General features: G+C 47.3%; 1 protein-coding gene across 7 annotated transcripts in view; it reads left to right on the top strand.

Annotated features, from left to right (window-relative positions):
- Positions 1-22298, top strand: part of LOC115087092 (transmembrane protein 127-like) — a 161545-nt gene that overhangs the window by 19607 nt on the left and 119640 nt on the right. For all 7 annotated transcript variants that reach the window (XR_003855435.1, XR_003855437.1, XR_003855432.1 and 4 more), the window contains one exon: positions 15084-15254. Coding sequence is in view for 2 of the 7 variants with exons in the window: in XM_029593845.1 (XP_029449705.1) it covers positions 15084-15254 (171 nt within the window). In the remaining 5 variants the exon portion in view is untranslated. The remainder of the gene's footprint in view (positions 1-15083; positions 15255-22298) is intronic.

Below are 22298 nucleotides of genomic sequence, written 5' to 3'. Positions count from 1 at the left end.
TTGTACAATAAACATCATAAATGATAAGCTTCAAATCAGTGTGATTCTGGTAAACGAGCCAGTTCATGTAATATCTTCTCCTCCATAAATGTTAAAAAAAAGTCTGCCCAGATGCAAAATTATTCAGGCTCCAACATGGCCCATGCTTCAACATTCGTGCTTGTATTAAGGAGCACAGAATACCTAGACATTAAAGATGTAAAAAAATTATGGCAATTTATTCCAAGCCTTTAGCTGTGAGTGCACAGTCTTTTCTGTGGTGCACGTGTAAATGTATTATCAAGTATCTGGGTATGCGATATATTGGGCGGGGTGGGGGGGGGGTATGTTTAACCTGAACATTTTTCTTCAGGATAAAGAAATGGGTTCCCTTTCTTTGGGAGGTTTGGAGGTTGTATAATACTTGTAGTCCTTTTTTTTTGTAAATAATTGGGTGCCTCCTTGGTTGTCATTGCTTTTTAAGGTAATGGTAGTAACTTTCTCTTATTTTTCTTTTCCTCATCCTTGATCTCTCCACTTTATCTAGGACTGATGGACAATGACTCCAGTTATGTTTATCTTTCTCTGTGCTGTGTCTGGAGAGGATGAAATTGTATATTTTCTTTATTTATGGTTCTACTACACTGTGTTTCTTTAAATATTGCACTTTGAGTATTTATTAACAGAAAAATATTAACACTCAGAACGTTCCCTCATAGAATCCTTTCATACAGCCAAGCTAATATTTAAATCAAGAAAATCTTGCTTCCATCTTATAACTATATAGAATATGGGTCTTGGCATGGGAGGATTTAAATCTAGATCGTGATGAGACACTTCATACGTGAGCCAGTCTGCTTTCACAGAGTCAGAAGTCCAGGTTTTTCCTGCTGCACACAGATACACCTCTGAATCTCCTGTTTTATTTTTAATTTGCTTCTGTGGAGCAACAGCATTGCTGCATCTTGCTGAGTCTATTATTGAGATGCTATTGCTGAGCATTTATTGTTTGTATATAACTGTTGCCATAACATGATATTAAGAAAATCTCAAAAAGTGTAAGTCCCACTAAGAGGATGTATAAAATATTCAAAAAACAAAATCCATCCTCTTTCATTGTTATATATATATATATATATATATATATATATATATATATATATATATATATATATATATATAAACTGTGCACATGCTGATACACTTAAACACTCTTATTATGCTTAAAGGACCCTCTTACTAACAGGCTTTGCACCTTGCCTCTGTTTTAAGCTGCAAACATCTTTTGCTTATGCCCCAGAATAATCAACGGTCCTAGTGATTCCCTTAGTTATATTTTCCATTTTAAAAATATATTCAAACATTCAAACAAAAAAGTCTGTAGCTTGGAACCAATATTTGTCCAGCTGGTGTATCCCTGACACGGTCCATGTTTCAGAATGTATTTCTTGCTGCATCAGGGGATCTTTTTAGGTTTCTTTGCTACATTGACACTAAAGAAAAAAGGAACCATCATGCTGTTTAAAATATATCGAATCAATCAGCAATGCACACCTTACTGCTTCTGATAGGACACCTAAAAAAATGTTACCGCATTATAGAAGAGGATAGGGCTGCTCAACTTGGAGAAGTGTCAGCTTGGGGGATATGATAGAGGGCTTTAAAATCATGAAAGGACTTGAACAGATAAATGTGAATTTCCTGGCGTGTAGCCAGATGGACTCAGAACAAATGGGATAGTATCCGCGTGCTAGCAGTTGGAGACGGATCTGACGTCAGCACGGGGTATATAGCCCCACAGGAAGCGCAGCGATTCAGTAATTTCCGTCTCCAAAGCAGTTTGGAGAGCCTGCACGCTGGTTCAAGCGTGCTTTCCAAGACTACTTTAATTTTCTCTTTTTGCTTTGTTTTCTAGATTTCTTTCTCTACTACCGAGTATTGAGCCCCGCGCTCCTTCGGGGACGTTTTCAGCTCGCCCCCGAGTTGAGCTTCCCGGGGCGCCTGCCGGGGCCCCCCGGTGGGAAAGTCCTCGGTCCGGCCGAACCGCGGCAGGGACATTGCCTCCCGGGGGAGACTCGGGGTGGCTCCGAGGCCCTCGGTCCCGGCGTGGACGAGGTAGCGGGTGCAGTTCCTCCAATCGCGGCGGTGAAAGGTACCGGCCCTTTCCCCTCGCAGCCGGAGACCGCCTGTGTTCCAGCCTAGAAGAGCCGAAGATCGGGTAGGGCGTATATCTCTTCGCCCAGGTCTCCGAAGTTCGAGGATCGGCGGCGTGGCAAGCCGTGGAGGAGCGGCTCTGTTCAGGTATTCCGCGCCCGTAATAGGCGCGGCTTTCTTCCTTCTTGTGCGTCTATGTACGCGTATTGGCTGCCACTGTGAATGTTTGCCGCATATTATTGTAAGCTCCTCATTCAATGCTTTTGAATTGACTGCTTTATATTACCTGTTTCTGTGCGCGTATTGTATTCTGCGCCTGTTGCTGCCGCATACTATTGCCGCTGTGCGCGTATGGTATTCTACGCCTATTGTTGCCGCACACTATTGCCGCTGTGCGCGTATTGTATTCAGCGCCTATTCCTGCCGCATACTATTGCCGCTGTGCGCGTACTGTCTTCAGCGCCTATTGTTGCGCATACTATCGCCGCTGTGCGCGTACTGTATTCAGCGCCTATTCCTGCCGCATACTATCGCCACTGTGCGCATACTGTATTCAGCGCCTATTGCTGCCGCATACTATTGCAGCTGTGCGCATACTGTATTCAGCGCCTATTGCTGCCGCATATTATTGCCACTGTGCGCCTGCTGTATTCAGCGCCTATTGCTACCGCATATCTGTGCGCTTTTGTCTCTGGTATGGATCAGCATGCGGCTGCGTCCTCGGCGGCGCAGCCGCTGGTTTCCGGCATTTCCGCCCTTGGCCTCTGCTCAGTATGCCATCTTAGGGCCACGCGCAGTGCTGAGCCTGATTCACTTTGTGTCCAATGTGAGGCAGCAGGGGGACCCGCGGGCCTGGACCAGTCTCAACCACAGTTTCTTGGCAGTTCCCCTGGGGCTACCCCGGATTTGGGGGGCGGTCTTGACCTGTCCGGCATCCCGGGGCCCCTTGTACCCCAGCGATTAGAGGCTGCCTCCATTTCCTGGGTGGATCTTTTTCAGGGTATTCCTGCCTTTGTCCAAATGCAGACGGCTTCCCGCCCAGGCCCTATTGGTCCGGCTGCTCCTGTGGTTCCTGTTGTTTCTGCGCTTCCTGCGGTGGCTGCATCTGCGGCGTCTCCTGCCGCTGCTCCGGTGACTGCCCCTCGGGATCCTGTGCCTGGACCCTCCCAGCCTTATCGGGAGCGAGCCCTCCCGCCACTGGACAGTCCGGATCAATCGGACCGGGAGGTTTCGCCGGACGAGTCCGACCTCCCGGACGAGGGGGACCTCCCCCCGGGGATTGAACCTTATAGAACCATGAGGAGGTTCTTCCCTAAGGAGGACCTCTCGGACCTCGTGACTCAGTGTCTGGCGGAGCTTGATATCACTGGTCCCAGTGCTTCGGTTCCTTCGGCGCAGAACCCTCTGCTGGAAGGTCTTCGTCCTACAGCCCGCCATTTTCCTTTCTTGCAGGCGGCTCAGCAACTAATAGAATTGGAATGGGCGGCGCCGGCGGCTTCCTTCAAGGGGAGCCGGGCCCTGAAAGTATGTACCCGCTGGCTCCGGCTCTCCAGGACCTGCTGGCATGCCCTCAGGTGGACGCCTTAGTTAGCGCTGTGGTCAAGCGCACTACTATTCCAGTGGAAGGGGGGACGGCCCTCAGGGAGCCCCATGACAGACGGATGGACGCCATTCTGAAACAGACTTTTGAGGTGGCAGCTCTTTCTTTGCGGATTGCGGCCTGCTGCACTGTGGTGACACGTGCCTGTTTGTCTCAGGCCAGGAACAACGCCCCAGCGGCCGACATGGAGTCTGCTCTTTCCTTTCTCACCGATGCCGCATCGGATTTGGTTCGCACTACTGCTAAGGTGATTTCATCCTCCGTAGCCGCCAGGAGGCAGCTCTGGATCCGGCCATGGTCGGCTGATGCGCCTTCCAAGTCTCGTCTCACCAGGTTACCCTTTCAGGGCTCGTTTCTGTTTGGCAGTGACCTTGATAAGCTAGCCTCTACCTGGGGTGCCTCTCCTGTGCCTAGACTTCCGGAAGACCGATCCAGAAGGGGACAGCGCTCTTTTCCACGGCCCTACAGGGGCAGGAGTTCCCAGCGCTTTGTTCCGTATAGGGGGCGCTATCAGGCGACTCGTCCTCCAGCCAGGAATCAGCCCTTTCGGACCAAGCAGTGCAAGCGGGGGGCGGGCCCGGGCTCGGGCCCCGGTCACGCACCACAATGAGAATTCGCCGATTCATCTGGGGGACGAAGCCATAGGGGGCAGGTTGACCCTCTTCTACCCCAGATGGGTCGAGATTACGTCGGACCAGTGGGTCCTCGCCGTTATCCGGGACGGATATTTTCTGGATTTCCGCCTTCTTCCTCCGGACAAGTTTGTGGAATCTTCATGTCCCCGGCACAAGGAGGCAGCGTTGGAAGCGACCCTGGCGAGGCTCCTGTCCTTGAACGCCATCCTCCCAGTACCTGCCTGGGAAGTGAATTCTGGACACTATTCCATTTACTTCATGGTACCCAAGAAAGGGGGCACTTTTCGGCCTGTGCTGGACCTCAAGTCGGTCAATCACTACTTGCGGGTACCGAAGTTTCGTATGGAAACTCTGCGCTCCGTCAAAGCCGCAGTCCAGCCTGGGGAATTCCTCACGGCCTTAGACCTGTCAGAGGCATACCTGCATATTCCGATCCATCCAGATCATCAACGCTACCTGCGCTTCAAGGTTCTGGGCCGCCACTTCCAGTTTCGGGCTCTACCCTTCGGGTTGGCCACGTCCCCACGGACATTCACCAAAGTGGTAGTCGTGGTGGCGGCGGCCCTCCGGCGAGAAGGGATTCTGGTCCATCCCTACCTAGACGACTGGCTGATCAGGGCGAAGTCTCGAGAGGAGAGCCTGCGGACAACCGACAGAGTGATCGCCCTTCTGGAAAGCTTGGGCTGGGTAATCAACCTCAGCAAGAGCTCCCTATTGCCTTCCCAGTCAATAGAGTATCTGGGAGTGCGGTTCGACACCCGGGTGGACACGGTCAGTCTTACGACCAAGAGACAGCTGAAACTTCGGCAACGTATCCAGTATCTGATGAAGGTCAGTCGGCCCATAGCCTGGGATTATCTGCAGGTTCTGGGTCTCATGGCATCCACCCTGGAAGTGGTGCGTTGGGCGCGGGGCCCATATGAGACCTCTACAGCATTCCCTGCTCTCTCGCTGGAGCCCCCGTCGCCGGGACTATTCCATGCACCTTCCTCTACAGACCAGAGTTCGGATCCAGCTGAGGTGGTGGTTGCAGTCCAACCACCTGAGCAGGGGGTCGGCGATGTCCTCGCCCACGTGGATCTTGCTCACCACGGATGCCAGCCTGAGTGGCTGGGGCGCACATTGCGAGGAGCTCACCGCGCAAGGGCGATGGAACAGAGAAGAGTCAACGTGGAACATCAATCGCCTGGAGGCCCGGGCAGTCCGCTTGGCCTGCCTTCGACTCGCTCACAGACTAAGGCACAGAGCTGTCAGAGTGATGTCCGACAACGCCACCACGGTGGCCTACATCAACCGGCAGGGCGGAACCAGAAGCCGACAAGTCTCTCTGGAGATCGCCCCGCTGATGGTTTGGGCAGAGGCGAATCTGCAAGACATCTCCGCCGTCCACATTGCCGGGAAGGACAATACTACAGCAGACTTCCTCAGCAGAGAAAGCCTGGATCCGGGAGAGTGGCAGCTGTCCCACACAGCTTTCCAGATGATTGTCGATCATTGGGGGATTCCGGCCATGGATTTACTGGCGGACAAGTCCAATGCTCAAGTACCCAGATACTTCAGCCGCAGGCGCGACCCGTTCTCACGCAGAATCGATGCCATGGCCTCCAGGGACTCTCCTGTACGCCTTCCCTCCGTGGCCTCTGCTGGGCGCTTTCATCCACAAGATTCAGACTCACCGGGGCCTAGTTCTTCTAGTGGCACCAGACTGGCCAAGAAGACCCTGGTACGCGGACATGAGAAGACTCCTGGCAGGGGAGCCTCTTCCCCTGCCTCCTCTCCGGGACCTTCTACATCAAGGTCCCATTCTACACGAGGATCCTGCTCAATTCTCTCTTACGGTCTGGCCCTTGAGAGGGCTAGACTGAAGAAACTAGGTTACTCGGGGCCCGTGATTGATACACTCCTCCGAGCTCGCAGTTTTCCACCTCCCTTACCTACGTACGGATCTGGAGAGTGTTTGAAGCCTGGTGTGACACTCGCGACACCAATCCACATGCCACCACCATACCTATTGTGTTGGATTTTCTGCAGGATGGACTTCAGAAGGGTCTCTCCCTCAGCTCCATCAAGGTTCAGGTGGCGGCACTGTCTTGCTATGGTGCCAGGAGGGATGGCAAGACCATCGCCAAACACCCAGATGTCTCTCGTTTCCTGCTGGGTGTCAAGCATATTCGCCCGCCACTAAAGTGGCCTGTGCCCTTATGGAATCTTAATCTTGTTTTGGATTTCCTCGCGGGATCCACCTTCCGACCCCTTCGGGGCTTGTCTCTCCGGTCTCTCACCTTGAAGTTGGTGTTCTTGCTGGCGGTGTGTTCCGCACGCCGCATCTCTGAGCTACAGGCGCTGTCCTGCCGCGATCCCTTTCTACGGATCACTCCGGAGGCTATCCATCTTCGGACAGTTCCCTCCTTTCTCCCTAAAGTGGTTTCACAGTTTCATCTTAACCAGACTATATCCTTGCCTACCACGGTAGGTTTGAAGAAATCTGAAGAAGGCCGTTTATTACGCCATCTCGACATCGGCAGACTGCTGCCCAGGTATCTGGACGTGACACAAGACCTGCGGAAGACGGACCACCTGTTCGTCCTCCACAGCGGGAAGAAGCAAGGTGAACCGGCCTCTCGGCCCACCATTGCCCGCTGGATTAAGGAAGTTGTCAGAGCTGCCTACGTGTGGAGGCTGGGAAGGCTCCGCCTCTTCAGGTTAAGGCTCATTCCACCAGAGCACTCGCAGCGTCCTGGGCGGAGTCCAGGATGCTATCACCTGCAGAGATCTGTAAAGCAGCGACATGGTCCTCCCTCCATACCTTCTCCAGGTTCTACCGCCTGGATGTCCAGGCCAGGGAGGACTCGGCTTTTGCGAGGGCGGTCCTACATGGTCCTCAGGCAGCCTCCCGCCCTGGCTGGGAGTAAAGCTTTGGTACATCCCATTTGTTCTGAGTCCATCTGGCTACACGCCAGGAAATGTTTGGATTACTTACCTGGTAATCCCTTTTTCCTTAGTGTAGACAGATGGACTCAGCATCCCGCCCTGCTGCCTGTGTACATGGGTTCACCGATTCCAGGTAAGCCATGGCTTTTCTTTCCATGAGAGCGTACGCTCTACCCGGGTCCACGCCTTCCGGTTGTGAATGCTGGCGGTCTCCAGCCACGGTCAATCGGTCAGGGGGATCCTGTTTCTGCTTTTTCACTTTTCACTGAGCGTCAGTACACACATCCATAACAGCTTTTGCAAGGAAGATTACTGAATCGCTGCGCTTCCTGTGGGGCTATATACCCCGTGCTGATGTCAGATCCGTCTCAAACTGCTAGCACGCGGATACTATCCCATTTGTTCTGAGTCCATCTGTCTACACTAAGGAAAAGGGGATTACCAGGTAAGTAATTCAAACATTGGTTATTTACACTTTCAGATAATACAAGCACTAGGGGGGTACTCCATGAAGTTAGCAAGTAGCCCATTTAAAACAAATAGGATAACATTCTTTTTTCACTCTATGCACAATTAAGCTCTGGAATTAATTGCAAGAGTCAGTGTACAGTAGCTGGATTTAAAAAAGTTTGGATAAGTTCCTGGGGGAAAAGTCCATAAAGTACTATTAATCATGTTGACTTAGAAGTAAAATTTAAGACCCACATTCATTTGCCAGCACACGCACATTGACACGCTGATTTTATAATTTATTCTTTATTAATTTTACAACTTTCAAACAAAGCATCCACTTTGTACAGAAATATGGTATTCGCAGGAGGAAATACAAAAAACAAAAAAATTATATATGGAAAATCATTCAATACCAGTTAGGCCACAATACTGAGGGAGGGGCACAGCAAAAATAAGGAGAAAAACAGTAAGCAATCAAAAAATAGAAATGACATAGCTCGATATGGCATGCATTAATTCCAATAAGATGAATTAACCTAGTTATTGCTAACATGTAGCATAATCTTCATGGAATCTATAAAGCTCTTAAGCTGCTCCTGTGAAAAGAAAGACGTAATTATCTCTGTTGTATTTAACAATACACTTGCAAGGAAACCTTAGAAAAAAGGTTTCACCAATAGCTAAGGTCTCTTAATGTAATGCCAGAAATCCCTTCCTTCTCTCCTGGGTAGACTTCGGGTTTGCAAAAATCCTGAATTTAATTTTTTTTTTTTTGGCCCATAAAAAGAGCGTTAGATTTATTGAAATAGCTTTTCATTACATCACTCAGATCTTTTTCAGTGAAAAAAGATATCAGCAGAATAGCTCTTTCAGATACTTCATAGTTAAATGACTCTAACAAAGCAGTTAGATTATCAAAACCAGCAAGGAGGGCCTGAGATTGAGCATTAGAGCGAGTAGGCAAAAAATATACTTTATCGGGGGGGGGGGGAGTAGATTCTGTTGTGAAGTCCAAAACATCAAGGAAATATCTTCTCAAGGTAATTCGAGGAATTTTTCCCACAACCCTGGGAAAATTTAAAACTCGCAGATTTAGGTGCCTTAAAGCATTCTCTATAAATTCCTCCTTCCTATTTAGAACTCCACAGTCTTGAATGATAGTAGACTGGACTCCTTTAGCATGTTGGCCACATTTTTAAACTTATCCAAGGTTTCTTGTTGGTGAAGATCATTATTCTTACAGATAGTGTCTACTTGCTGAGAGAGTGAATTAATTTCTGATCAGTCAGAAAACACTTTAGCCATTGAAGACATTAGATCCCATAAAGACTCAAGGGTAACTACCGCAGGTTTCTGAGTAGAAACTAGTAAACCACTAGTAAGGAGAGATCCGGCGGCAACCCTCTTCTGGGTTCCAGGCAGAGCATGGCGACTTGGCTACCCGTGTGACTGGCGGCGGGCGTTCATCCATGGGGCTAAGCGACACCTCAGAGGCCGGGTTCTCCTCCACTTGTCGCAGCAGCCGGAACACTGGCACCAGTTTACAATGTCATACCTATGCACTGCAAGATCGTTTTCTGCCCAGATAGAGCTGAGAGGAGCGAGGGGTATATGATGACTCTTCCCTTCCTTTTCGCAGGCATTGTAAGAAACAAAAACCAAGAAAATTTCAAAGGTAATCAGCGAGTGGGCTGAGCTGCCATCTTGGCACCTCCCCCCCCTTCGCACTGATTTTATAACACATGCGCATATATACGTATACATGCGTGTATTATAAAAGCTTTCTGTGCATACATGAGCGCACGATTTTATATTCACATGTACATGTGCACACGAATGCGTTGAGTGTATAAGTGGGGGAAATTTTAGTATGTATGGCGACGCAAAAGGCCTTTTTCTCAGTTCACCCCAGTAAAGACGGACTTCCTAAACCCCCTAGTTAACTTGCTTCCCTCTTACCCTATTAGCCCTGAGCTTTAAAACCCCGCTGACTAGTCTCATTTTTTTCTTACACAACTTTCACACAGTCCATAGCAGAAGTAAAGTTACACGGTAGGAAACTCTGGCGCATGCTTGTGCACATAACTACTTACATGCTGACTTCATGGTGCAGTCCCGGTCCACCCACGCCCGGCCCCTTTTTACAGAAAACTTTATGTACATACTGGGAGATACGCACTTGGCTGCAGGCCTTTTAAAATCTGCACTGCATGTGCGAGTCCAAGTCATACTCCCAGTTTTGGCAGGCGCGAGCCTTTGAAAATCGACCAGTTAGGGAATCGCCACTGCTATCACTGGCATTAGTAGCATGGGATCTATTTAATGTTTGGGTACTTACCAGGTGATTGTAACCTGGTTTGGCCACAGTTGGAAACAGGATGCTGGACTTGATGTACCCTTGGTCTGACCCAGTAAGGCAACTTATGTTATGTTCCTCTGACAGACAGTGACCCATGTATATGCACTGACACTCCCTAAAAAATTGATGACTAAATTAGGGAATACCAATAAATTTGTGAATTAAGACCAGAGGGCTAGACTATGTCTAGGGTGCATATCCAGTATTGCTTGCATTGATTGAGTAAAGCCTCCCAGTTGCTACCTCATTTTGAGTTCTGCTACTTGGTCCATAACCAACCAATGTAATTTGGAAAATCAATGTGTTTTTCCAAACAATGCTGCACCATAGGCGCTTTCACTTTGTGCGTAGAGAGACAACTTCTGTGTTCGTTCAGACTGATTTTTACAAACCTTTCAGTGCAACCTACACACATAAGACTTCATATGCAAACTATGGTATACACAACCCATTGAGAGAAACAGGAGGAGATGTTCCGCTTAGCGGAATATAAATGATTGTAAATAAATAAGCAATCATAGTTTTAACACTATGCAAATTATTTAGTGGCTACCAAACTGTTCCTGTGATCATGATCCGCAAATATAATGGCTGGGTAGTAGTGCTTCCTTTGTAGGCTGGCTATATAAAACAGCTTTAGTAACATGTTCTTTGATGTTTTTCCCTCGAGTAAAGGAAAAACATGGTAAATCTCAGAAAATAGTATGCCATGTTAAAATATACCAGTGCTTTCTGATAATAAAAACAAAAGCTTCAGACCTGTCTGAATGGCATAAAACACAATTAGAGCAGACATTTCTTGAAAGCTGTTGCGATAACAATAAATTGGTTTCCATACAATGCTTTCTTATGTTCCGACTTAATGGCCTGATGTGGATATCCCCAATGTAAAAAAAAAAAAAAAAGTTCCATCATCACTCAAGCCTGACTTTTAAATTTGTTCATCTCAGAACATAAATGCCTAAGCCACAAGAACTGACTGAAAGGTAAGCTTAACCTCAATCTTCTGGAATGGAAACTTTCAAATCTTAGTAGATTGTTGCGTTCCATGGCCTTATGATGAATGGATGTACTAATTCTATTACCTCTTATTTCCATCTGAATATCTAAAATAGACAATGTTCTGGAATTGTATTCCATAGTGAATTTTAAGTGTGCATAAGAAAATGCCATACTGGGTCAGACCAAGGGTCCATCAAGCCCAGCATCCTGTTTCCAACAGTGGCCAATCCAGGCCATAAGAACCTGGCAAGTACCCAAAAACTAAGTCTCTTCCATGTTACCATTGCTAATGGCAGTGGCTATTCTCTAAGTGAACTTAATAGCAGGTAATGGACTTCTCCTCCAAGAACCTATCCAATCCTTTTTTAAACACAGCTATACTAACTGCACTAACCACATCCTCTGGCAGCAAATTCCAGAGTTTAATTGTGCGTTGAGTAAAAAAAGAACTTTCTCCGATTAGTTTTAAATGTGCCCCATACTAACTTCATGGAGTGCCCCCTAGTCTTTCTACTAACAGTCTAACTTCAGTTAGTCAGCCAGAGTGACTCACTGCTCTCTTGATTAACAAATGTTGGTCCCTATTCAAACCCAATCACACTACCTCAACACCTTTCCAAGGTGAGTAACTGAGCTGAACTATTCAACTTTTTTACTTAGGTATACACCTCTCCTAGCTTATTTCTAGCTTCTGGCTACTTTTTGGTGTTTTTTTTTTGTGGGGTTTTTTTTTTCAATACAAACACTCAGTATTAAATACAAACACTCAGTTCTGCAGACTTTTAAAAATAAACACACTACCTACTGCTACCTTATTGACTGACTAAAAATACAAACAGTCTAACTTGTTTATTCACTGCCTTTCTGACTATTGAAGGCACAAACACACTAAATAATATTCCCAAATAGTTAACTTTGCCCCAATACTTTTAAAAAAGACAATGTCCCAAGCAAAAACTTACTGATTCCTTTCAGCCACCAGCAAGGTGATCCTCTCCTCTGTGTTCCAAAGAATTGATTCACTTGTAAAACTTAACCAATTTTTGTACAGATCGATTCCAAAGAAAGAGAACATCATCTGTTTTCTTAACATATGGGCAGGTGGATCCAAAACCAGTGGGTTATGTACCTCTACCAGCAGATGGAGCAAAGCTGACATCACACTATATATACCCTGCACTGACAGCCTGCCAGTATTCTCAGTCTCCAAAAGATGATGGATGTTCATCTCCCTACTTGGGGATTGGTTAAACAAAACAATTTCAAAGGAGAAAATAAGAGATTTTCACCCTGCTCTCCTGTGGTGATAGCTTATAGTCCCTCCCTCATCTGAGTGCCTTTGTACAGTAGCTGATTTTTCAGCTGGTGTGGACTTAGCTGTAAAAAAAAACAAAAAAACAGCTGAAAGGCAAGTGAGTACAGGAAGCTGAGCATTGCAGTGAAGGTCCTTGCCCTCTCCCCCCACAGCCAGAGACCAACCTTGTACTCAGCCGGGATGGGCTGAGCTCAGGTAAAGAGTAATTAAGGGGAGTTCAGTAGGGATTCCGGTCCCCGGTCTTCATGCTCGGCACAGCAATCCGATGTTCGTTCCCACTTCTAGGGGAGTTTGGGGTTTGTTGGCAGGTTGAGCAACCTTTTGACTAGGCCCCACTTTCAGGCTTGTCTTGTTCGCCATTTTTCCTGCACATAAGGCTGCCCTCTCCAGTTGTCAGTTTGTGCTTGTGGCCCGGCGGTGCATCCAAATTGTGCGCCTAGTTGGGTGCATAAGGTCACCTGCCTGGGTGCTCAGTTGTGCACGCACACGCATGCACTTATTTACGCACGTTATCTGTAGTGTCCTGGTGGAAGCTTAGTTTTGTGTGCTTATCAAAGCACAGTATTGAGTGCCTAATTTTTGGACATCTATATTTTGGATGCGTTTTTTTTTTTTTTTTGCAGTGCAGACACAGCTAGGTGCACTCTTATCTGATGCCTGTTAGGGCATTTTAACAGACTGATGGCACCCATAATGAAGCCTAAGCACCTTACCCTTTGTGCTTCTTGTCATATTCAGGCATCCCAGCCTAGCATTCCCTCTAACTTGCGTCAGTGCTGTTTTTGGAGGCTCAGGGAGAATTACCTTCGTCTGATTTTACTAAGCCCAGTTCTTACCAGCCTGATGCGGGAATGGAAAAAAACTGCCAGAGGTGTCACCTGATTTTGGGGCTCCCCTAACTGTTTCTTCAGCAGGGAAAGGTAGTTCAGTGGGCTCAGGTCTGATGCCCCCTGATTTGGATCCCCTCTGCCTTTTCTTGGGTAGCATTTTTTTCAAGGACTGCAGTCTTTTCTTCAGGTTCAGTCCTTGGCCACAGCCAATCTAAACAAGTCAGGATCGCAGGCTGCAGATTCCCACATGCCTGGTGCTGTGGGAAAGCATCGGAGTACGTCTAGATCTGCTGCAGGTCTCCTCGATTATGGACCCAGATGGCACAGATGAAGCTGATCCTTACTCCCTGGAGGATGTGGAATTTCCTTTGGGATTGGAGCCATATAGAACTATGTTGCATTTCTTTCATAGTGATGAGTTACCAGCTCTGATTTCCCAGACATTGAAGATGCTGGGAGTACCAGGGATTGAATCCATGTTTCAGCCAAAGAAAGATCCTATTTTGATTTCTTTGCATAAAGCCTCATGTTTCTTCCCTATTATGGAGGTCATTCAAGAATTGATTTTGAATGGGGTGCCTTGGAAGGATTGTACCCCCTGGATCCAGCTGTGAGGTAGCAATTGCGCTTTCTGAAAGTGGATGCGTTTATGTGTGCCGTTACCAAGCAGATGACTATCCCCTAGAAGGGGGAGCAGCCTTGAAGGAAGCCCAGGATAGGAGAATTGAGGCTATATGGCAATTAATTTGCAGATAGCTTCTTGTTGTTTCCTGGTGGCTCATTCTTGTTTATTTCTTTCTCAGGAGGTTGATGAATCTGGTGTGAATTTCAGGGCAGTGATGGAACCAGCAGCTGCTTTTTTGGCAGATGTGAGCTGCGATTTGGTCCACACTTCAGCCAGAGGGGTGGCTTTGGTAATAACTGCCAGGCTGAGAGATTCGTTGGCCGATACAACTTCGAAGACTAACCTTACAAAATTGCCTTTTAAAGGCTCGCTCTTGTTTGGGAGCGAGCTGGAAAAAAATGGCCAATAAGTGGGGTGAGTCACAGGTTCCTTGGTTACCAGAGGATAAGAAACAGACGCTGTGCTCCTTCAGCATGAGAGGTTGTACTAGGGGGTTCAAATGTTTTTGACCCTACAGAGGAGCGACCTTTCAGAGGGCTCAACCTTTGGGTAGGTCTCAGTCCTTTTGTTCCAGGCAACCCAGAAGGCACAGTCTTTTTAATTTTTGTTTGTATTTTGCATAAGATATATAACATAGACCAAACAGAAATAAACTAGGTCAGGTTGGCTGATTGGTTCAATATTTTAAATAACATGGCGGCTCCTTTTTGTTTATAGTGTCTGTATGGCAAGGAAATGCTAAAAAGTTCCCCCTGATGCAGGAAGAAATACAATCTGAACCACAGACCATGTCATGGATACACCAGCTGGAAAAGTATCAGCTCCAAGCTAACTTTGACTTTGTTTGAAATGTTTTTTTTATTTGATTGAAAATGCAAAAAATAATTCAGTGAATCATTAGGACCGAAAATTATACTTGGGCATATGCATGAAAAATGTTTGCAGCCAAAAAGCAAGATGCAAAGCCCGTTGGTATATAAGAATGTTTAAGTGCATCAGCATTTCCAAAATTTTTATACAAGGAGAGGAAACATTTTGGTTTTTGAATATTAAAAAAATCTCAGCCGTTACCATTATGGCAATCCAGGCACTATTCCTACAAGCACATTTGTAGAAACTGTATCACTCTTAAGGGACTCTAAAATTTTGGTGTGAATAGCATTTTCCTATAATTTTTGACTCTGCTTCCTTCCTTGATAGGTCCTAATTATCTGCTTAATCAGAATGGTATCACTCTCATGGTTCTGATGGCCATCTGTTGTTACCTGAGTATACTGATAGGACTCCTTGCTTTCTTCCTTGACTTCTTGCTGATGAAGAGGCTACAAGTACTGGGTGTGAAAATTGCAGCTTTACTACATATTTTTACAGGTACAGTAACTATCTCATGGTCATCATTTCATTAATGATTTGTGATACACGGAATGAAAAATAGCTTGCTAGCAAAGGATATTCATTCTTAAGGAAGCACAGAACTTTAGTGAATTTTGCACAAGTAGGAAAATGCAGTTCTTAACACATGCAGAATTTGTAGAAATAGGCAATTTGTGTACTTATACATCTAGGCAGAAATTCAAGCACAATCTTTTTAATTTTTTTTGTTTGTATTTTACATAGGATACATAATGTAGAGCACATTTATTTATTTATTTAAACTTTTTTTTATACCGACCTTCATGAAAAATATCATATCAAATTGGTTTACAAATGAGATTTAACTAGATTAGCTTGGCAAGACTAGGCATTTAAGAGGGAGAGAGTATCGAACAAGGCCTGTCTGCACTTCTGCTTTTTTGTATTGACAAAAACTGGATGTGTTGCAAAAGTAATGCTTTCAGTGTCTAGGAAAAGGTTTGCTAAAGCCCTGACTGCTGCTCTGTTCAAAGTAACTTGAGCCAGAGGAATTCATGTTTGTGATCCATAGTCCATGTGGGTAGCATGAGAAGTGACAACTAAAGTTGTAAACTGGAGATTTAAGGCACTAGGCACCCATACTTTTAATATTTCCTAGATGGCATGTCATTGTTTGAGAGTGAGAAAGTTTAGATGATTAGAGGCCAACCTTCTCAGAGAGGGGAAAAATGTATAATGACAGAGGGCTTAAAATTCATGTGTTCAAAACTAACAGCATGCACTCAGCAATAGCATGGTTTGTCACATTGTTAATTGCAATAAATGCCATCTCTGCCAGCTGTGGGATTCGGCAACTATGGATTTCCTAAATACATCCAGGTCTTTGTCAACTGGTGTACAGTATGCAGGTATGAGAATCTTTGTGTAAAAATGAGTCTTCTACAGAGATATCACTCCATCCAGGAATTGTCATAATAATCTTTGATTTAAAAAAGAGATCTTTCAAAAATCAAATACTACTTGTTTTGTGTTCAACCTCACTCCCTCCCCTCATTTTCCCTTTAGGAGGAGAGGGTCTAGACCAGTGGTTCTCAACCCTGTCCTGGGGACCCCCCCCAGCCAGTCGGGTTTTCAAGATATCCACAATGAATATGCATGAGAGAACATTTGCATGCACTGCCTCCATAACATGCAAATTTTCTCTCATGCATATTCATTGTGGATATCCTGAAAACCCGACTGGCTGGGGGGGGCCCCAGGACAGGGTTGAGAACCACCGGTCTAGACCATCCCTTGAACAATTTGTTGCTTTTGGCAGAATATACATTTTAAAACAAAATAAAGGGGCAGAGTGGCTATATCTGCTCCATCCTCAGCCTCATCCCTATCCTCCCTTCTTCTTTCCTGTACACTACTTTGGGGGTGCACTGGAGTATGAAGTCCTGAATCAGCCTTGCAAGTACAATATAGCTTTCTTCAGTTGACTGAATTACTGGGTAAGGGAGGACAAGCACAAGCGGCATCTTGGGCGGAATCCAGGATGCTGTCGCCTGCAGAAATCTGTAAAGCGGCGACGTGGTCCTCCCTCTATACCTTCTCCAGGCCCTACCGTCTGGATGTCCAGGCCAGGGAGGACACAGCATTTGCGAGGGCGGTCCTACATGGTCCTCAGGCAGCCTCCCGCCCAGGCTGGGAGTAAAGCTTTTGTACATCCCATTTGTTCTGAGTCCATCTGGCTACACGACAGGAAATGTTGAGATTACTTACCTGATAATCTCCTTTTCCTTAGTGTAGACAGATGGACTCTCAGCATCCCGCCCAGCTGCCTGTGTACATGGGTTTCACCGATTCAAGGTAAGCCATGTCATCTGTTTCCATAAGAGCGTACACTCTACCAGGTGTCAACGCCTTCCGGTTGGGAATGCTGGCAGTCTCCAGCTACTATCAATCGGTCAGGGGAGTCCTGTTTCACTATTTCACTGAGCATCAGTACACACATCCATAACAGCTTTTGCAAGGAAGATTACTAAGTTGCTACGCTTCCTGTGGGGGTATATATACCCGTGCTGACGTCAGATCCGTCTCCAACTGCTAGCACGAGCATACTATACCCATTTGTTCTGAGTCCATCTATCTACACTAAGGAAAAGGAGATTATCAGGTAAGTAATCTCAACAATAATGCTAGTGCCTTGTTAAGGAACTCACCATCTTAAATTTGGTACTGTTGAGGTCAAGGATCCTGAGTTTTGTGTGATCCATTTCTGCTTTTGCTCTTATATTAAAATGTATGGTCTGATCAGTGGAATTCAAGCGACCACTTGCATGAATAGTAGAAATACTTTTCATGTGTGTAAGTATCAAGTCCTTTCACATTTCCATGTGGATCCTGTTACTATTTGCCTGAGGAGATCCTCTTGAAGTTTAGGATCAGTCTACTTCAGTTTTTGCAATGGGAATATGCCACTCAATATCTGGCAGATTCAGATCTTAGCCACAATTGTCTTCTCTTCATTGCAGTCATAAGTATGACTTAACTAAATAACTATCCAGTTCTTTTGCCTGTTCTGGAAATCTGTAGTTAACATTGGTATAAATGGAAGTGCCATCTTCCCTTTCCAAATATAAACTACAGTGCTTTCTCTGTTATCATACCCCCTGCATTTTAATTACTTTATTCTCACAGGACAAGCAGGATGGTAGTCCTCACATATGGGTGACATCATCAGGATGGAGCCCAATCACGGAAAACTTCTGTCAAAGTTTCCAGAACTTTGACTGGCCCCTACTGGGCATGCCCAGCATGGCACTAACCCTGCAGCCAGCAGGGGTCCCCCTTCAGTCTTCTTTTTTCCGCGCAGCAGTAGCCTCGCGGTTTAGGAGCTCTGAACTGATTCCTGACAGGAATTTTCCTAACGGAATTAATTAAAAATACTTCGCCCCACAGGGGTCCCCCCTTTAGCTTTCTTTGACCGTGGTACTCTGGTAAGTTTTTTCACCGCTTTTCGTCTGTTACAGTCTAGTTTGGCCCTCGCGGCCTGCTGGCCGTCAACCGTACCGCGGCTCGATTTTTTTCATGGCCATGGCATCGGGGTTTCGTCGGTGCCCGGACTGTACTCACACCATGTCTATCACAGACCCTCATGGAGTCTGTGTTTTGTGTCTAGGCCGTGAGCATGATGTCCTAACTTGCACCAAGTGTGCCCTCATGACACCTAAGGGTCGCAAAGCTAGAATGGAGAAGATGGGACTCCTCTTCCGTGCTCACACCCCGACGCCATCCATCGCATCGACGTCCTCGGAACTGGCACCGTCTAAGTCGGTCCATCGACAACCGTCCGGTGACCGCCCGCCATCGACATCTTCACGGCCATTGACTCCCGTACCTCCCCCTCAAGATCGAGGAGATCGTAGGGAGAAGCATCGGCATCGTAGGTCTCGGACCGTCGAGGGAGCGAAATCATCGACCGAGCCACCATTGAAGAAGCCCCGTCCAGGAGCGGCACCGACCACTCCTGCGACCAGGACATCGAGGCCACCCTCACCCGATCGGGGTTTGGGAGTCACGATTCCGCCTGTAAAGGTGGTCCCTCCGACTGTGCCTCAGCCTCCCTCTTCCGTCACGGAGCCGGAGCTGATTGCCCCAAGTCTCCGGGAAGAACTGGACCGGCTGTCCAGGAGGCCATCGAAAAAGCGATGCAACGACTCCAGGTCCCTCCGGCACCGAGAGTGGACCCGGTTACCGACCCGATTCCAGCAGCGCTGGCACCGCTGCTTTCCCGGATGGAGGCGCTCATGCCTGCCCTTCCACTGATGCTTACTGGGTCTCCGATGGCTCTGATGACCGCTTCATCGGGAGGAGAAACACCGTTCCGCATTCCTCCTTCAGGGGTAGTGCCTCAGCCATCGATGCCATGCCATCCCTCGCCACCGATTCACTCATCAGGGGCGATACGCACATTGGCGCCTTCGATGCCGGCACCGATGCCCCCCCAAGGTGTCCGCGGTGCCCTTGGCGATTCCTTTGATTTTCTCGGAGCCTCAGCCGGGCCCTTCGGGTATCCAACCACCCTCTCGTCCTACAGGTCAGCCTTCTGATCCTTATGACGCTTGGGGTGATGATACTTCCACAGACACCGATGATTTACCTTCACCTCCTTCTCCTACTGAAAGTAGAAAGCGTTCTCCTCCAGAGGACCTCTCATTAATTTTGTGAAGGAAATGTCTGACATGGTCCCTTTTCAACTTCAGACGGAACAAGATAGGCACCAGATGATGGAGCTTCTCCAATTCCTGGATGCCTTAAAGTGATCACCTCTATTCCCATTCATCAAGTTCTTCTTGATCTCCTTAAAAAGAATTGGGAAAATCCTGGATCCGTAGCCCCAGTACACAGGAAGGCTGACACTACTTATCTAGTACAGTCAGCCCCGGGCTTTCAAAAGTCTCAGCTTGACCATCACTCAGTTGTGGTAGTCAGCTCAGAAGAAGGCAAAAAGAACAAAGCCACACTCCTCTATCCCTCCTGTCAAGGAACACAAATTCCTAGACAATATTGGTCGACGAGTGTTCCAAAGGGCCATGCTCATCTCTAGAATTGCTGCTTACCAGCTGTATATGACCCAATACAACAGGGTCATTTTCAAACAGATACAGGACTTCTCTGAAACCCTACCTGACCAATTCCAAGAACACCTTCAAACCCTTGTCAACAAGGGCTTTGAAGCAGGGAAACACGAAATAAGAACAGCTTACGATATCTTCACCTACACTAGAGTGTCTGCGACTGCCATTTCGCCACGGCGTTGGGCCTGGCTCAAGTCTTTAGACCTTCGCCCAGAAGTACAAGACAGGCTTTCCGACTTGCCCTGTATTGGTGACAATCTATTCGGTGAACAGATTCAGCAAATAGTGGCTGAGTTAAAGGATCATCATGAGACCCTCAAACAGCTCTCATCGATACCTTCTGACTTCCCGTCTAGACAGCCCTCCAAGAAGGACCCTAAGAAGTCTTTCTTCCAGCCAAGGAAGTACTATCCTCCACCGACAAGGACCTATCATAAATCCCAGCCTCACAAGCAGTTCCCCAACTGGGGCCTGCTTCAGGCTTTTGACTTTTCACTTCGAGAGCAGCAGCCTCATCCCTCTGCCAGGCATACCAGTGGGAGGTCGACTGTGCCACTTTCATGGAATGTGGCAAACCATCAGAACCGACCAATGGGTGCTGGCAATCATTGGTCAGGGTTACCATCTGAATTTTCTTGCTGTCCCATCGGACTCCCCGCCGCTACAAGTGTGGGGAGTATCCGACCACTCTGTCCTTCTGGAGCAGGAGGTCTCCCTTCTCCGGTTAAGAGCAATAGAACCCGTTCCTCTTTCACAGCAAGGCCTAGGATTCTATTCCTGGTACTTTTTGATCCCCAAAAAATCTGGGGGCTTTTGTCCAATTCTGGACCTACGTGCCCTCAACAAGTACCTCCAACAGGAAAAGTTCAAAATGGTAACCTTGGGCTCACTTCTACCTCTTCTACAAAGGGGAGACTGGCTCTGCTCTCTAGACCTCCAGGACGCATACACCCACATTGCGATAGCTCCAGCTCATCGCAAGTACCTCCGGTTTTTAGTAGGCCCAAAGCATTACCAATACCTGGTTCTTCCATTCGGCCTAGTGTAAGCTCCACGAGTCTTTATCAAATGTCTTGTAGTTGTCGCAGCCTTCCTCCGGAAAGAAGGTGCTTACGTCTACCCCTATTTAGACGACTGGTTAATCAGGGCCCCAACCCAGCAAGCAGCTCGATCGTCCCTGAATTTGACCCTACACACTCTAATTTCTCTAGGATTTCTCGTCAATTACGAGAAATCCTGTTTAGTCCCATCTCAAACCTTGTCTTTCATTGGGGCAGACTTGGACACTTAACAAGCAAAAGCCTTCCTACCTCAACAACGAGCTCAAACCCTCGTGTCTCTCGCTCACCAGTTGCAGTCTCAGTACACAGCGACTGCTCGGCAATTCCTTGTCCTTCTCGGACACATGGCGTCCTCAGTCCATCTCACTCCAATGGCCCGTCTGGCCATGAGTCATGCATTGGACTTTACGGTCACAATGGACTCAAGCGACTCGGTCTCTCTCAACCATTGTCCACATCACCGACGCACTCCGTCTGTCTCTCACCTGGTGGAAAGATCAGAACAATCTCCTCCAGGGACTACCTTTTCATCTACCAGATCCTCAACTCATTCTCACCACCGACTCTTCCAACCTCGACTGGGGAGCTCATGTAAACGATCTACAGACACAAGGATCTTGGTCTCAAGAGGAATCCAAACACCAGATAAATTTCCTGGAGCTTCGAGCAATGCGATATGCTCTCAGAGCTTTTCAGGATTACCTATCAAATCACGTCATCCTGATTCAGACGGACAGCCAGGTGGCCATGTGGTACATCAACAAACAGGGAGGCACAGGCTCCTTCCTGCTGTCAGGAGGCCGCTCAGATTTGGGCGGAAGCGCTCTCCCACTCGATGTACCTCAGGGCAACCTACTTGCTGGGAGTGAACAATGTCTTGGCAGACAAACTGAGCCGTGAATTCCAACCGCACGAGTGGTCGCTCAATCCCTCGGTAGCGACTTCCCTCTTCCAGCAATGGGGTTATCCCCAAATAGACCTCTTTGCGTCCCCTCAGAACCACAAAGTGGAAAACTACTGCTCCCTCATTCGGAGCGAGCGCTCTCAGCCCAGAGATGCATTCTCCCTCTCGTGGACAACCGGTCTGCTTTATGCATTCCCTCCGCTTCCTCTTCTCTCAAACTCTCGTGAAACTCCGTCAGGACAAAGGAACCATGATCCTGATAGCACCTCACTGGCCACGCCAAGTGTGGTTTCCAATACTCCAGGATCTCGCCATCCGCAGGCACATTCCCTTGGGAAAGGACCCGCTTCTGATCACTCAGAATGACGGATGTCTACACCATCCCAATCTTCAGGCCTTGTCCCTGACGGCATGGATGTTGAACGGTTGATCCTTCAACCACTTAACCTTTCAGATTCGGTTTCTCGTGTCC

The sequence above is a fragment of the Rhinatrema bivittatum genome, chromosome 1 (genome assembly GCF_901001135.1).
Source record: "Rhinatrema bivittatum chromosome 1, aRhiBiv1.1, whole genome shotgun sequence".
NCBI classification, from domain to species: Eukaryota; Metazoa; Chordata; class Amphibia; order Gymnophiona; family Rhinatrematidae; genus Rhinatrema; species Rhinatrema bivittatum.
Note: the sequence above shows the minus strand (reverse complement) of the source record. Positions and strands in the feature narration are given on the sequence as shown.